The 16,596-nt window shown below is 47.1% G+C and overlaps 1 protein-coding gene across 1 annotated transcript in view; it reads right to left on the reverse strand.

The window, feature by feature from the left end:
* Positions 1–5,671: 5,671 nt before the first annotated feature.
* The window catches only part of tab1 (TGF-beta activated kinase 1/MAP3K7 binding protein 1), a 57,345-nt gene continuing 46,420 nt past the window's right edge, over positions 5,672–16,596 (reverse strand). The window contains exons 10-11 of the mRNA XM_073033874.1: positions 7,606–7,768; positions 5,672–6,580 (exon numbers count right to left, since the gene is read on the reverse strand). Coding sequence (XP_072889975.1) covers positions 6,361–6,580; positions 7,606–7,768 — 383 coding nt within the window. The 3' untranslated portion in view covers positions 5,672–6,360. The remainder of the gene's footprint in view (positions 6,581–7,605; positions 7,769–16,596) is intronic.

Below are 16,596 nucleotides of genomic sequence, written 5' to 3' on the forward strand. Positions count from 1 at the left end.
GTTGTCCCGAGGGGTTTCAATGAATAGTACAGTACTCAATACACAATTCCGTCTCCGAGACAATGGCCGTTATCAGTGGTTCCGTTTCGCTGAGGTCAGGACACATTCCAAACCTTGTGTATTCTGGACGTCTCTCTCTCATTTCCTGGGTCCCAGACTCGAATTAATAGCGATCTTGCGATTCTCAAAAAGGAGGGGGCGACTTTGTACCCTTTGGCCCCTCAGAGTTGCGTCACATTCGTAACAATACAAAGTCTCACCAAGGCCAAATATAATTGCAGTAAGATATCCCTATTCTTGTTCTCAAGCCCTCTTGTGATAATGGCCATTTCCCTTCTTGATCATCTTCTACACCTTCACGTTGGCTCTCAACGCTCTGTACAAGGACACACAGGTCCTTTTAATATTATTTTATCAAAACATACTTAACTGTCCACTTAATAACTTATCACTTGTTCTTGACCACTCATTCAGCTTGATAACACCCCCCTTCTCCCTATCCCACCTAGTTTTGTACCTTGGAAATGTGAGATTTGGTCCCCTTAGCTAAATCGTTGACGTACAGTACTGTGCAAAAGTCTTAGGCACATATGTCTAAGATGTCTAAGACGTTTGCAGAACTGTATATGAGAGTAGCTGGGGCCCCAGCACTGATCCCTGTAGTATCCCACCAGTGACAGTCCCACGGCCTGAGCAGCGTCTGTTTATTCCCAATCTGTTTTCTGTCCACAACCAATTGCCAATCCATTTCTGCACAAGTGATCTAAATTTGCTGACCATCCCCTTAGAACATCTTATTGAAAACTTTCTGAAAATCCAACACACAGTGTCAACTGTTTTCCCTTTATCTACGCCATAACTCCAGCAGAGTAGACAAATGAAATTTTCCTTTTAACTCCATGCTGTTTCTGCTCAAATACTTTGAGATTCCAGCATCATTCCTGCAACTGATCTTAAAGTCCATAAGTTCAAAGTTCCCTGCTTTCTGTCTCCTTCCTTCCTTAAACACTGGGATCACATTGGCCATCCTCCAACCTGCAGGAATAATTCCAGAATTGGTAGTTTTGTAAAGTGAGAATTAGAGGACTATCTATGTAACTGCTTACTTCAAACCTTTGGCATGTAGATCATCGAGTCTTTGGAATCATCAGTTTTCAGTCTCACTAGCGCTCTCACATTTTATGTATAAATGCTTATTTCTTAGTTCCACATACTTGCTAAACTCTTCGATCTCTGGTATTGCTGGCTGAACTTGACTTCCTCTGTGAAGATAAACACAAAGCAGTTGAATTCTTCTGCCATTGTTCATTCCTTATAATAAATGCCCCTTATGTCTGCAAGGAGCTATGTTTCTCTTCACTGAAGAAGACCTAACTGTTCATCTTTACATTTATCTCCTAGCTTGCCTTTTCAGATTTCTTTTGTTCCTCCTTTGCTAAATTGTATTTATTTTTATTTGGAGATACTGCTTGGTGGCTCAATTATACCCATGTGGCAAATTAACCTACTAACCTGTATGTCTCTGGAACGTGGGAGGAAACACGTGGGCATGGTGAGAATGTACAAACTTCTTGCAAACAGCGTTGGAATTGAACCGGGGGTCATCAGTGCTGTAAGAGTGTTATGCTATGCTATCATGCTGCGTTAAGCTCTTTCAATTCTCAGGCCTGTTATTTCAAGCGATTTTTAAGCCTTTTTTTGTGAACTTCCCTCGTAAACTATAGATATATCCAATTTCTTGTTGGATTTTTGGTATAGGAGGAGGCTATTCAGCTCATCAGGTCTCACAGTAGAGCAATCTGGTTCTCTTTTCCCCCGTAGCCTGCCTCATATATCCATCAGCTCCCCTATGGTTCATTGCCCACTTAACCACTCTCAGGGATAAGTTAATCGATAACTTAAAAACACATCTGTGTGTCTTGAGGAATTTTTTAAATCTCGCTTTTTGTTTAAGTATTGGCTATTGCCTGCCCACATCTAGACCCATCCACGTGTTCTTCCAATTAACTACAGCTAACTCTTTGGCTGCACTGCCTTGCTTTAATCTGTATGTCTCTCGTTACCGATCCACACTAGTCTGCACCAGACCAGTAAACATTGCATGTGATTTCATTTCTTGGCATGAACTAGTCCACGCCTTGGATGGACTGGTCTTCTTGACCTTGACTCAACAGTTTCAACAGCCTGCTCCAGTCCAACCTGCACAAGCCCACTAACAGGACAAGTCTGCACAACTCCATTCTTAGACCTTCGCTCAGCTGAGGAGCAAGGCGCGGTTTCACCATGCTATACCAGTGTGAATTAACTTCACTCCAAACGCAGCCACATGCAGAAACTTCCTGCAACAACCCCAAGACATTTAGCAAGTACTAAAACAGAAAGATCATGTGACCAACAGTGTAAACACCACTGCACTGACCAGAATATATAGCAACCACTACTTAAATCGCGAATACAGTTGCAAGATAAAGTTTGTGAATCCTTTGCAATTTCTGCATTAATGTGGTCTACATAAAACTCATAAAATGTAGTCTGATCGTTATCTAACTCACAATCTGCCTAAACACACAATGTACTTTTCATGTCTTTACTGAACACATTGTTTAATCATTCATCTAGGCTGGAAAATGTATGTGTTTAATAACTGGTAGAACCTCCTTTAGCAGCAATTACCTTCTCCAAATGCTTTCTGTAGCTGCTGATCAGACTTGCACACAGCGAGGAGGAATTTTAGACCATTCATCCATACAAGACGGTTTCAGTCCATCAATATTTCTGGGATACTTTGCATGAACAGCCCTCTTCATGCCACAGCACCTCAATTGGGTTGAGGTCTGGACTCTGACTCGGCCATTCCAAAACACAAGTTTTCTTCTTTTTAAACCATTCTGTTGTTGATTTACTCCTGTTTCGGATTGTTGTCTTGTTGCATCGTCCAACTTCTATTAAGCTTCGGATGATGGACTGTTACCCTGACATTCTCCTGTAAAACGTCTTGATACAATTTTTGAATTCGTTGATCCCTCAACAATTGCAAGCTTTCTAGACCCGGAGGCAGCAAAACAGCCCCAAACCATATGCTCCTTCCACCATACTTCAGTTGGGATGAGGTTTTGGTGTTGGTGTGCAGTGCCCTTTCACCACCAAACATAATGGTGTGCATTTCCGCCAAAAAGTTCAACTTTTGTCTCATCTGCCCACAGAACATTGTCCCAGACATGTTGTGGAACATTCTGATGGTCTTCTGTAAAGTTGAGACGTGCAGCAATTTTTTTCTGGAGATCAGTGGTTTCCTCTGGTGTCCCTCCATGAACACTCTTCTTGTTCAGAGCTTTCCTTATAATGGACAAATGAACAGAGACTTCAGTAAGTTCTAGCGGTTTCTTCAGGTCTTTTGCTGTTACCTTGGGTTCTTTTTCACCTCCTTCAGCATTGCATGTTGTGCTCTTGGTGTGACCTTTGTAGGACGCCCACTCCTAGGCAGAGTAGCAACAATACTGAATTTCCTCCATTTGTGGACAATTTCTCTTACTGTGGACTGATGAACACTCAGGTCTTTAGAAATGCTTTTGCAGCCTTTTCCAGCTTCATGCATCTCTACAACTCTTCTTCTAAGGTCCTCTGAAAGTTGTTTTAATCAATGCACATAAAGATCTTTCTTGAGAAGAACAGGCTCTATCATTAACCTGACTTTGTGTGTCCTTATATGGCAGGGGACCTCTACAACCCACACATTGGAACACCTGACTCCAAATAGCTTTTGTAGAAGGCATTACCCCAGAGGTTCACAAACTTTATTGAACCTACACGGTGATTGTTTAAATGGTGTACTCTGTATTGACAATAAGTACAATTGTTTGTGCCATTATTAGTTCAGGCAGATTGTTTGTGTCAATTATTGTGACTTAGCTGAAGATCAGACCACATTTTGTAAGTAATTAATGCAGAAAACTAGGTAATTGCAAAGGGTTCACAAACTTTTTCTCGCAACTGTGCCCTTGTTAGGGCGTATTCTGCAGTTATGGCATATAGAAAACATTAATTTCAAAATCAACCAGTCTTCAGATCTGAATGTGGGTTGCAGGTTGAACTTCAAATGCCACTCAGAGTAATGGTCTTCTTGGAGCTGCAGACTGGGGTCAATTGTAAACCAGGAAATGCCTGCTGACCTGAGATGTGCACATGCAAGAATGAGAGGCAACACAATTAATATTCAATCTAGGGCATCTAGTGTGATGGTGTGAAGACTCAGGGTCTGAAACTTATACGTAACTTAAATGAAGCATTGTCAACCCAAAGTATTGAAGTAAATGATGTCATTGTAACTGTGTTGCCTTTAAGGCATCTGTTTAGTTTATTATATTTTCGCTTTAGTAATTCATTTGTTATCGTTTTCTAGTTAAAGTTAAGGTTGTTTAAAGTAAATTTGTTGTCTGTGATATATCGCGGCATGCGATGACGTCACACCTGGTTTCGCCGCGTCTTGTGGGAAAATATCGGTTTCAAGAAACTGGAAGGAGGGGGCTTATGTGTGTGCAGGATCAGCGCGAGAAAAGTTTTCTTTCTACGCACTAGAAACATTAGTGAAGCAACGCCGTAAGTTCATGAGATAATCGATATGTTGAATTAAAAATGCTAACGCTGATTCTGTTAAAAGTAATGATGGTTGATAAAGTTTATGTTTTTTGTTATTTAAAGAGTTGCGGATAGTTTGTGTTGAAGTGTATTTAAAGCCAGTCGATGGCATAGGTAGATTCTGACTGTATGTTGCACTTTAATGTAATATAGTAGTTGTAGTTTTACTTTTGCAAGTATTTATGATGTAAATGTGATGTCAAGAAGGAAACAAATACTGCATATATTTTGTATTGTTTTATCAACAGTTTTCACCATATGTTAATGTGGAAGAGTGAACAGTAAACGGTTAATCTTACTGGGACCGCCTCATTGATTGGTTTATGCTTGGTGTTTAGTTCAGAGTTCTTTTACACCTGTGCGAGAACACTACAGTAACTATTGAAACTATATCCAGTTACCATTGATCTTAACGGTATAAAATGTGATGTACTTTGAGCTTAGGAAGCCTTTTCTTGCAAGAGTTTCACCAGTATGATGCCTGCTGTGTGCTGAATAAAGACTTCTATATCAACAGCGTCTCCCAGTGACTTTGTTCACAGTCACAAAGTCCTCACACACTGCACCACACCCCAGAGTTACCCTGCAAAAAATTTTGCTAACAATTCCTCATCCTAGTCAGCTAACACTGTACCATTGTGATGAAACACAACAGTAGGAGAAAATCTTCTATTAGTAGCCAGGAGACGGAACAGACGATAACTGTAAAAGATACACATGACCTTGAAACTGAAAACAAACACGATGATGTTAGAAATGAAAGCAGAAAATGCTGAAAACAGCTCAGCAGCAACTGTGCACAGGGAAACAAGGTTAAAGTGTCAGGTCAAAAATCATTCGTCAGAACTGGGTAAAAACAAAAGTTTTACATTGGGGGAAGGGATGGATAAGACAAAGTAAATACTTGTGATAGGGCGACGCCAGAAATACCGTGGGGATAGGTTGCGCTTCACTAGTTAAATGACTAATGGGAGAACTTTGAGGCCGAGTCCTTAACCGCTTCTTGTTCTACAGAGGCTGCCTGACCAGCTGAGCGTTTCCAGCATTTTAACTCTTTATTTTAGGTTTCCAGTACCTGCGGTTGTATTTTTTTAAAAATTCATTGACTGTAACATTCTGCTTACAAACCCCCCAGTCATTCACATGCTTGTGGACACGTGCCACGTCCCCTTCAGATAAAGATCACAAGGAAAGGCTGGCTGAGTGGCAGGACGACGTCTTTTATTCGTAGCTTCATTGCCTGGGATACTGACTGCAGCCACTGATAGCACAGACCAGCAGTTTAAAAACTTGCTAGGATGATCGATCTAAGAACAGGAATTTATATCACCTCCTGAACACACACCCAGCACTTAAGAGTTCATCAGAAGATTTCTCAAGTTAAGCGACCGCAGTCATCTGTTCCCTGGAAGCTGCTTTGCATCTCATGGGCCAATCATCATGTCACAGCTTATAAAGTAGGCAAACTATTTGGTTGTGAAGGTCACCACAGATGAACCTGGCCCAATCCTAGCACGCACACACATTCAGCTATTCCTTTCCATCTGCAGGGCTCTGGTGCCCTGACCACAGCCATGGTTAGCTGCTGTCGTTTAGTCCTGAAGATTTGGCTGATGTTCAGCTCCAGTCACTCATGGAAAGCTGATGAGGCAGGGTTCGCTTTATGTCACAACCCAGAGGCTCTCAGCAGCTGAACCGTGGCCAGAGGCAGTGTTGGCCAGTCACCTACTGGACTCCGGCAAGGGTCTGCTCGTTGTGGTCCACAGTCCAGAGTCTGTAGAACTCCAAGAAGTCGACGTAGGGCTCGACGCGGCCGTCTTGGTCAGGTTGAAGGGTGTGAGGGAGCCGGTGCCGGTGGAACAGGTGGCCCTGCCCATCACCCGAGCTGGAGCTACTGCTGTGTGTGTGCGTGTTGGTCGACTGCAACGTGGCCGTTGGACTTTGGCTGCAAAGAAAGCAGGTGGTCAGTCGTATGCCAGCATTATGGCGTCCACAAGAGGATCCACAGTACAACTTAAACCATTAGCCACTGGATTAACTGTCCTTTTAGTTATCTAAACTCTTCATGACTTTAAGCATCTCCATTAAATCCCTTCCAAGCCCCCTCTGCTCTGAAAGGAAGCACGGCTGTTTCATATCAGAGGCTACTGAGGCCCCTTGTTCCCAAACTGTGAGCACACAGCTGAATCTGCAACGTGCTCACACCTCCCTGGCAGACACCGCACCTGCAGCAGTCCGCAATGAGGACCTGGAGCGAGCAACTTACAGAGGAACACTTGTGATCTGGACATAGATTAAAAAGCTACCACAGCAGGTGCAGAGACTAACAAACTTAAATAAGTTAATCTGGAATAACCAGTGTGCGTTAAAGCCACAGAATCAACAGAAGAATTGTTTGATTAATTAACATGATTTAGGGAAGGAATTCTGCTGACTGAGCAGAAGGTGACATAACGCACCTCACACCTAACACCAAAAGTCACTTAGCACCCACCACGAAGTCTGTCGCAGTGCAACTGGTGTTGGGCAGGAGCTGGAGGGAGGCAGGTGGGGAACAAGTGGACAAATGGAGCTAATGCTGTGAGGGGAAGACAGTCAAGCTTCTGGCAGGTGGGAACGTCAAGGTGGATGAGAAACAAGGTAGTGATTTGGCAGAAGTGATGGTGTGTGCTGGGGCTGGGGTCAAAGCAGAGGGTGACATCCAGAGTTCCCACTGCGGAGCCTCGGTACAGACCAACGTAGCGCTGCGATCATCAAGCCACATTCCCACAATACAGCACCAGTTCAACACCATTTCTACATCTCTGGATATTTCAACTTGGCACTGAGACGAGTCAAAAGGTGGTCATCTGTCCTCTGGCCAGAGCCTGCTCTCTCTCCCTTCCTGAGCAACACCCAGCTTCGACCTTGCAAACACTTACAGCTGCCTTCACCTGCACAGTACCGTGCGCCTGTCCTCAGGACACATACCTGTTTGTCAGTGTGGGTGTGGTCTCGTCCCCTGTCGAGTTGCTGTGATTACCGTTCATCATCTGATTCTGGGATGGCATCACCAGGGAGAGTGTGACGCTGGTTTTCCCCAGAGTTCCTTGTGTGCTGGTATAAGGAACGGAGACCGGGTAGATTCGACCCCCTGGAAAGATAAATGAACAATTAAGGCAAACGTACACATGTAAAGGTCCCCCTCTACGCTAATCTTTGTACACTGCAATACACTGTTCTCATCACGCCCCTCCTCAACTCCTGGCACGTCGTCTCCTGCACAAACAAAGTCGCTGAACTTCCAAACAAATCCTGCAAATTTAATCTAAAGTTCCCTTCCAACTTTCCTTGGTCAGTAAAATTAATTCAAGTCATCTTAAATCGAAGCTCAGGCAGGTTGCATGCAGCAATCTCTGCACAATCCAGGCTTTAGTAATCAGCCAATCTGCAAATGACAACCATCCCAGAGGTATCACCAAGAACCAGCCCTGCGTCCAACCTTGCAGGGATTAAATTCACAAATGCTGGTTCAAACTGATGTATTTAACTGGAAAAGTAACTGACCCTCTCCATCAGATGATGAACTGCAGTCAGACCCACAGGTCTGTATCTCACTGGAACGCAGAGAGCCAGACCTTTCAGTTTACACAATAACATCGTGGTTTCAAAGTGGGAACAGGTTTTACTTCCTTCAAGGCGCCTTCTTCCAACACCTCAAGCATAGAGGCTTTATTTTTCTCTAATGGTTTGGCTGGGTGGAACTGGACCAAGTTTTCTGGTACACACAAAATGCTGATGGAACACAGCAGGCCAGGCAGCACCTATAAGGAGAAGCACTGTCGACGTTTCGGGCCGAGTGACGCCAAGTTAGGTGGGAGAGCAGATCAAGACAATGCAAAGAATCTGCAAGAGCCTGGAGGTGAGGCAGTGATTCAATTCATGAAGCAGTTCACAAAACAACACAGCAGCTGTGTTAGTAATGTGGAATTTGAAAAAGTCATAACATCAGTTTGTGGTAAAATGTCATCATGATCACTAGCTTCCTTCGAGCTGGTCAGATTTACTTTGTCTCTTCCAATCATACGCCTTCCAAGTTGTACCTGACCGTAAGACAGGAGCAGAGCTAGGCCGTTCAGCCCATCACGTCTGCTCTGCATTCCATCAGGGCTGATTTATTTCCCTCTCAATCACATTCTCCTGCCTTCACCCCATAATCTCTGACGCCCTGACTAATCAAGAATTAGGAAGGTCATTAAAAGGGTGTGGGGAAAAGGCAGAGGAATATCAACCAACCTCCACTTTAAATACACCCAATGACTTGGCCTATACACCCGTGGCAACGAATTCCACAGATTCACAACCCTTTGGCTAAAGAAATTCCTCCTTATCGCTGATGACCTTCTATCCTGAGGGTGGGCCCTCTGGTTCTAGACTCTCTCACTATTGGAAACATCCTCTCCATGTCTACTCTAGGCCTTGCAATCTATTTGTGCCTTGATGCATTTGTTCATGACAGCAATGATATATATTATCACAGCACGGTCCTCGTGGAGACAAAAGTCCTGTCTCCAGCCCTGTGACACTTACCACACTAAATGGGACAGAGTCAAAGCAGTTCTGGTGGTTCAAAGTAGAATCAAGTTAAACACAAACAACCCAGTCCATACAAACTGTGTTAGGTACAGGTGTTTCTCTAATAGAGGCTTTCAGCCACTCTGAGAAGAGTCTTTGTTTTTTGACTGCCTATGAGGTACTCTGGGAGCAGTACAAGAATATCTAAAACTGAGGCAACACCTGGTCTAGCTGCAGCTCAGAACCACAACATGCTAAAGTAATGAAACTACAAGTAATGGGCAGAGGTAACCGGACCAGATGGGACTCTGCAATCCTGTTGTTTGCAGTCACAACTGTTTGCAGTCCTGTTGTTGTTTGCATGGTGCAGCGCAATTAAACAGCAAACTGAGAAGGGTGTGTTTCAGCTTCACTGCATTGTGCAACACGCACAACAGGCAAAGTGACGACTTGCCCAGGTTATTCTCACAGCCCTGATCTTGTCAGGCACCTGCAGAAGCCTCTTCACTCACACGAATCCCTAATTTGCATTTCCCCCCTTCTATTTCGTTACAGTTCAGTCTGAACAACGGGACTCCCTCCCCAGTAGAAACCTCACCAGAAATATTATAGAGGTTTAAGAAGGCAGGTCACCACTGCCTTCTCAGGGACGATAGAAAGGGTAAAATATACCCATCTTGCAATGCCAAATTTTTGAAAAATTAATCTAAAAGCTCTTTAAATGAAAGGTCAAAGTGGTGTGGGCTGAGAACATGAGTAATTGAGTTTAATTATTTCTATATGACCTTTGTTTTTAATGCTATCTATAAATTTGATGATGATACAACCATTGGGCATGATCTCAGATGGTGACGAGTGGGTGTACAGGAGTGAGATAAACCAGTTAATCGAGTGGTGTCACAGCAACAACCTTGCACTCGATGTCAGTAAGACCAAAGAGCTGATTGTTGCTTCAGAAAGGGTAAGATGAGGGAACACAAACCAACTCTGAGGGGTTAGAAGTGGGGAGAGTGAGCAATTTAAAGTCCCTGGCAGGAGAATATCTCCGAGGACCTAACCTGCACCCAACATATCGATGCAGCTGTAAAGAAGGCAAGACAGAGGCTATATTTCATTAGTTTGAGGAGATTTGATATATCACCTACACTCTCCAAAATTTCTACAGATGTACAGTCGAGAGAATTCTGACTGGCTGCATCACCATCTGCTATGGGAGCGGTGGGGGGGGGGGGGGGGGGCTACTGCATAGAATCAGAAAAAAGCTACAGAAAGTTGTAAAATTAGTAATTTCCATCATGGGTCCTAGCCCCTGTAGTATCCAAGACATCCTCAAGGAGCTGTGCCTCAAAAATAGGTAGCATCCATCATTATGGACCCCCACGACCCAGGGCATGCCCTCTTGTTACCATCAGGAAGGAGGTACAGAAGCCTAAAGGTGCACACAATGATTCAGGAACAGTTTCTTACTCTCTGCCAACCGATTTCTGAATGGGCATTGAACCCATGAACACTAACTCAATGTCCTTTATTTCAGTTCTTGCACTACTTTTTTAATTTAATTACTGTAGCGATGTGCTACACACAGCGCTGAAATAACGACATGCAGTCGGTAAGTTGTTTTGAGACTAGTTTATCCAAACTTCGCGGCGCTGGCATTTAAATCCCTAGCGCCCGCCCTGTCCAGGCGGAAATGACGTCAGAGGTGCATTATCAAAGTCTCCCCCTGCGCGCTGGCTACTTGAGAGCCGGTTCGCCTGCGCAGAAAGTGGGTCGCCACATAACCCCCCACCCCCAGAACCGGCGATACACCCCCCAATGTCCAGAGTCTGGATCAGCCTCTGTTTGGGAGGTCTGCCTCTGCGCTGCGGTGCCTGAACCTCGACCGGCTGCGCCAAGTCCACATGGGCTGGTTTGAGTCGGTCCACCGTGAAAACCTCCTCTCTCCCCCAATGTCCAGAACGTACGTGGACCCGTTGTTGTTGATCACCTTGAATAGCCCCTCGTATGGCCGCTGTAGCGGTGCCCGGTGTCCGCCCCTTTGTACAAACACAAACTTACAGTTCTGCAGGTCTTTGGGTACATGGGTCGGGGTCCGTCCGTGCTGTGAAGTCGGTACAGGGGCCAGGTTGCCAAGCCTTTCGCGTAGCCTGTCCAGGACTGCTGAGGGTTCTTCCTCTTGCCCCCTTGGGGCTGGTATGAACTCTCCCGGGACGGCCAGGGGTGCGCTGTACACCAACTCGGCCAACGAGGCGTGCAGATCCTCTTTGGGCGCTGTACGAATTCCAAGCAGGACCCAGGGAAGCTCGTCCACCCAGTTAGGTCCTCTCAGGCGGGCCATGAGAGCCGACTTCAAGTGACGGTGGAAGCGTTCCACCAGTCCATTCGACTGTGGGTGGTAGGCAGTAGTGTGGTGTAGCTGCGTTCCCAACAGGCTGGCCACAGCCGACCGCAGGCTGGAGGTGAACTGGGCGCCTCTGTCGGAGGTGATGTGGGCCGGTACCCCGAAGCGTGCTACCCAGGTTGCGATCAGTGCTCGGGCGCAGGAATTGGCTTATGTGTCGGTGAGCGGGACCGCCTCTGGCCACCTCGTGAACTGGTATACCATAGTTAGGAGGTACCGCGCTCCTTGGGACACTGGTAGGGGGCCCAGGATATCCACATGAATGTGGTCGAACCTCCGGTGGGTGGGTTGGAACTGCTGCGGCGGGGCTTTAGTGTGCCGCTGCACCTTGGCTGTTTGGCACTGCACTCACGTTCTGGCCCGTTCACTGACCTGCTTGTGAAGTCCGTGCCACGCGAACTTGCTGGAGACCAGCCGGACGGTTGTCCTGATAGATGGGTACGCCAAACCGTGTACGGAGTCGTAAACTCACCGCCTCCAGGCTGCCGGGACGATGGGGCGAGGGTGGCCGGTAGCCACGTCGCACAGGAGGGTCCTATCACCTGGGCCTATGAGAAAGTCCTGCAGCTGCAAACCCAAGACTGCGGTCCTGTAGCTGGACATCTCGTCATCTGCCTGCTGCGCCTCCGCCGGTGCTGCATAGTCCACCCCCAGGGACAGGGCCTGGACAACTGGTCTGGAGAGTGCGTCCGCCACGACGTTGTCCTTTCCCGAGACACGCTGGATGTCCATCGGGTACTCGGAGATGTAGGATAGATGTCGCTGCTGGCGAGCCGACCAGGGATCGGACACCTTTGTGAACGCGAAGGTCAAAGGTTTGTGGTCCGTGAACGCGGTGAATGGCCTGCCTTCTAAGAAGTACCTGAAATGCTGGATTGCCAGATGCAGCGCCAACAGCTCCCGGTCGAAAGCACAGTACTTGAGTTCGGGTGGTCGTAGGTGCTTGCTGAAGAACACCAGGGGTTGCCAGAGCCCCTTGATGAGCTGCACCAGCACCCCACCGACTGCTGTGTCGGATGCATCCACCGTGAGGGTGGTTGGAACGTCCGTTCTGGGGTGCACCAGCATCACGGCATCTGCCAAGGCTTCCTTGGCTTTAACGAAAGCGGCCGCAGCCTCCTCGTCCCAAGTAATGTCCTTGCCTTTACCTGACATCAGGGTGTACAAAGGGCGCATGATACAGGCTGCTGAGGGGAGGAAACGGTGGTAGAAGTTCACCATACCAACGAACTCCTGCAGGCCTTTGACCGTGTTGGGCCGGGCAAAGTGGTGGATCGCATCTACCTTGGCGGGCAGAGGTGTTGCCCTGTCTTTGGTAATCCTGTGGCTCAGGAAATTGATGGTATCGAGACCGAACTGGCATTTGGCCGGGTTGATCGTGAGGCCGAAATCACTCAGGCGGGAGTAGAGCTGGTGGAGGTGGGACAGATGCTCCTGACGACAACTGCTGGCTATAAGGATGTCGTCCAAGTAGATGAACGCAAAGTCCAGGTCGCGTCCCACCGCGTCCATTAGCCGCTGGAACGTCTGTGCGGCATTCTTCAGGCCGAATGGCATTCTGAGGAACTCGAACAGGTCGAACGGGGTGATGAGTGCCGTTTTGGGGATGTCTTCAGGGTGCACCAGGATTTGATGGTATCCCCGGACGAGGTCTACTTTGGAAAAGATTCTTGCCCCGTGCAGGTTTGCTGCAAAGTCCTGTATGTGCAGCACGGGGTAGCGGTCTGGAGTGGTAGCCTCGTTCAGTCTGCGGTAGTCGCCGCATGGTCTCCAACCCCCGGCTGCTTTGGGCACCATGTGCAGGGGGGAGGCCCATGGGCTGTTGGACCTCCATACGATCCCCAATTCCTCCATCCTCTTGAACTCCTCCTTCGCCAGGCAAGGCTTTTCCGGAGGGAGCCTTCGTGCGCGGGCGTGGAGGGGTGGTCCCTGGGTCGGAATGTGGTGCTGTACCCAGTGTCTGGGCATGGCTGCCATGAACTGTGGTGCCAGAATCGATGGAAAGTCCACCAGGATTCTGGTGAATTCGTTGTCCGACAGCATGATGGAGTCCAGGTGTGGGGCCGGCAACTTGGCTTCACCCAGGGAGAACGTCTGGAAAGTCTCGGCATGTACCAGTCTTTTCCCTTGCAAGTTGACCAGCAGGCTGTGAGCTCGCAAGAAGTCCGCCCCCAGGAGTGGTTGGGCCATCGCGGCCAGTGTGAAGCCCCACGCGAACTGGCTGGTGCCGAACTGCAGCTGCACTGTGCGGGGGCCGTAGGTCCGTATCGTGCTGCCGTTTGCAGCCCTCAGGGTGGGTCCTGGCTTCCTGTCGTGGGTGCCGTACCCCGTCGGGGGCAAGACACTGATCTCTGCTCCGGTGTCAACCAAGAAGCGGCATCCCGACTGTTTGTCCCAGATGTACAAGAGGCTGTCCTAGTGGCCAGCCGCCATAGTCATTAGCGGCAGCTGGCCCTGGCCCTGGCCCTAGCTGGGCGGGCGACAATGGTGGGCTTTTGTGCCCCACTGCTGGTGGTAGAAACACCACTGTTGACTGGCCTCCTCACTCCTGCCTCTGTGTTGTGTGCGCCCCCCTGCCGGGCCTGGTTTGGTCTGCTGTTGGGCGCGTGGCCTGGTAATCTGACCGACGGACACCACGCTCTCCCTCTTGGCTTTCCACAGCACGTCTGCCCGGGCCGCCACCTTTCGGAGGTCGCTGAAATCTGCGTCGGCCAGCAGCAGTTGTATGTCCTCGGGCAGTCGCTCTAGGAATGCTTGCTCGAACATGAGGCAGGGCTTGTGTCTGTCAGCCAGGGACAGCATCTCGTTCATCAATGCTGACGGCAGTCTGTCTCCCAAACCGTCCAGGTGAAGCAGGCGGGCACCTCGCTCACGCCGTGAGGGGCCAAAGGTCCCAATGAGCAGCGCTTTGAATGCTTCATATTTGCCTTCTTCCAGGGGCGACTGTATGAAATCCACAACCTGGGCGGCTGTCTCCTGGTCAAGGGCGCTCACCATGTGGTAGTAATGTTTGGAATCAGAGGATATCTGCCGAATCTGGAACTGGGCTTCTGCTTGGCTAAACCACACGCGTGGTCGCAGCGTCCAGAAAGTCGGCAGTTTTAGCGAAACTGCATGAACAGATGAAGAGTCGGTCATCTTTGGTCCAAATCCCGTTTGGACCGTTGGGGTCACCAATGTAGCGATGTGCTACACACAGTGCTGAAATAACGACACGCAGTCGGTAAGTCGTTTCGAGACTAGTTTATTCAAACTTCGCGGCGCTGGCATTTAAATCCCTAGTGCCCGCCCTCTCCGGGTGGAAATGACGTCAGAGGTGCATTACCAAAGTCTCCTCCCGCACACTGGCTATTTGTGAGCTGGTTCGCCTGCGCAGAAAGTGGGTCGCCACACTACTTAATATACATTTACTGCAATTTACAGTTTTTTAATATATATTATTTATTGCACTGTACCACTGCCACAAAGTTAACAAATTTCACTGCATATGATATTAAACCCCATTCTGATGTTTTTTTTAAATTAATGGGGAACAACTGGAAATTGTTCAGAGAGATTGGGAGTCTGAACTTGCATGAGTCACTGAAAGAAAACATATAGGTGAAGAGTGCAATTCTAATAACAATTGTAAAGGTGAAAGGAAGTCTTACTGTATTTGTGCTTCAATGGGGTCACACCTGAAGCATTGGGTGCAGTTTGACCATCCTCTCCTTGTTGAGGAGGACAAAGCTTGCTTTCAAGGTGTGAAATGAAAGTGCATCAGACTGAATTTTGGGATAAGAATGACTTATTTTCCACTGATGTTAGGAACTGAGAGTGGGCAAATTTAACCTCATCTCACTCGACCGCAGAAGAATAAGTCCAGTTATTGGATCCTGGAAATGGTTGAAGAAGCATGAGGGTCGAGGCTAAAATTCTAAAATTGGGGGCAGGTAAAGGTAATTTTTATTGAAATTAACAATGATGAATTACACAGCAGGTCTTTTAGCTGAGATGAACAAAATCCTCTCCCCTCAAGAGTGCACTTATAGTGCATTTCTATCCCTGAAGTTCTTAATGATTCCTTAATGAGTATGCTTATGAAACTCATTTTTTTTTTAAAAACTCCAAACAAACTAAGTGACCTAAAGTTTGAACTGGAAAGTCAAGCAAGACCTTTATCCATTACCTAATGCAGCAGGCTCAAGAGCCCCTACAGTCAATGCCTGTTTCTAGTTTGTACATTAGAAGATTAAAACTGCAGATTATTTAAAGAAAACTCAAAGGTACACAAAGCAACACACACAAGTTGCTGGAGGAACTCAGCAGGTCAGGCAGCATCTTTGAAAAAGAGTAACAGTTGATCTTCTGGGTTGAGACTGGAAAGGAAGGGGAGAAGTCAGCGCAAGAAGTTGGTGGGGAGTGGGGAGTTATTGTAGTTAGGAAAACGTGGACAAATGCAAGATTCACGTAGCAACATTCTTTCTTTTCTTTTGAACGTCTTTATACTTCAAGTACGTTTAATTTAGCAATCGTGAGCAGAAGCTGATACTGATACTTTTCTGAGTCCCAGTGTTTCTTTACCTTGTTTTACTGTGTGAACTGATAGGGAAGATATCTGTTTCACCTCACTCCTAAATGAATTCTGCATATGCTGGTTAATCTAGTAGCAAAAAATGTCAACAGGTGTATTGTTTGCCAAGCTTCATGCAGCTCAGAATGATACAGTAATGAATGAAAGGACTATCTTCCAATGACTGGACTATTCAGAGTTCAAATTCCACAATAGAAGCTGGGGAAATTTAAGTAACTAAATAAAACTCAAATTCAAAGAGCTTGCACAGTTAACCTTTAGCTTTTTGTAAGATCCACTTGGTTCACAAGCATCCAACAGAGAATGAAAGCAACGCACACAAAGTGCAGGAGGAACTCAGCAGGCCAGGCAGCATCTATGGGAAAGAGTACAGTCGCTGTTTCGGGCCGAGACCCTTCGTCAGGACTGGAGAGAAAGACGAGGAATCAGTAAG

Source organism: Hemitrygon akajei, chromosome 31 (genome assembly GCF_048418815.1).
Source record: "Hemitrygon akajei chromosome 31, sHemAka1.3, whole genome shotgun sequence".
Lineage (NCBI taxonomy): Eukaryota > Metazoa > Chordata > Chondrichthyes > Myliobatiformes > Dasyatidae > Hemitrygon > Hemitrygon akajei.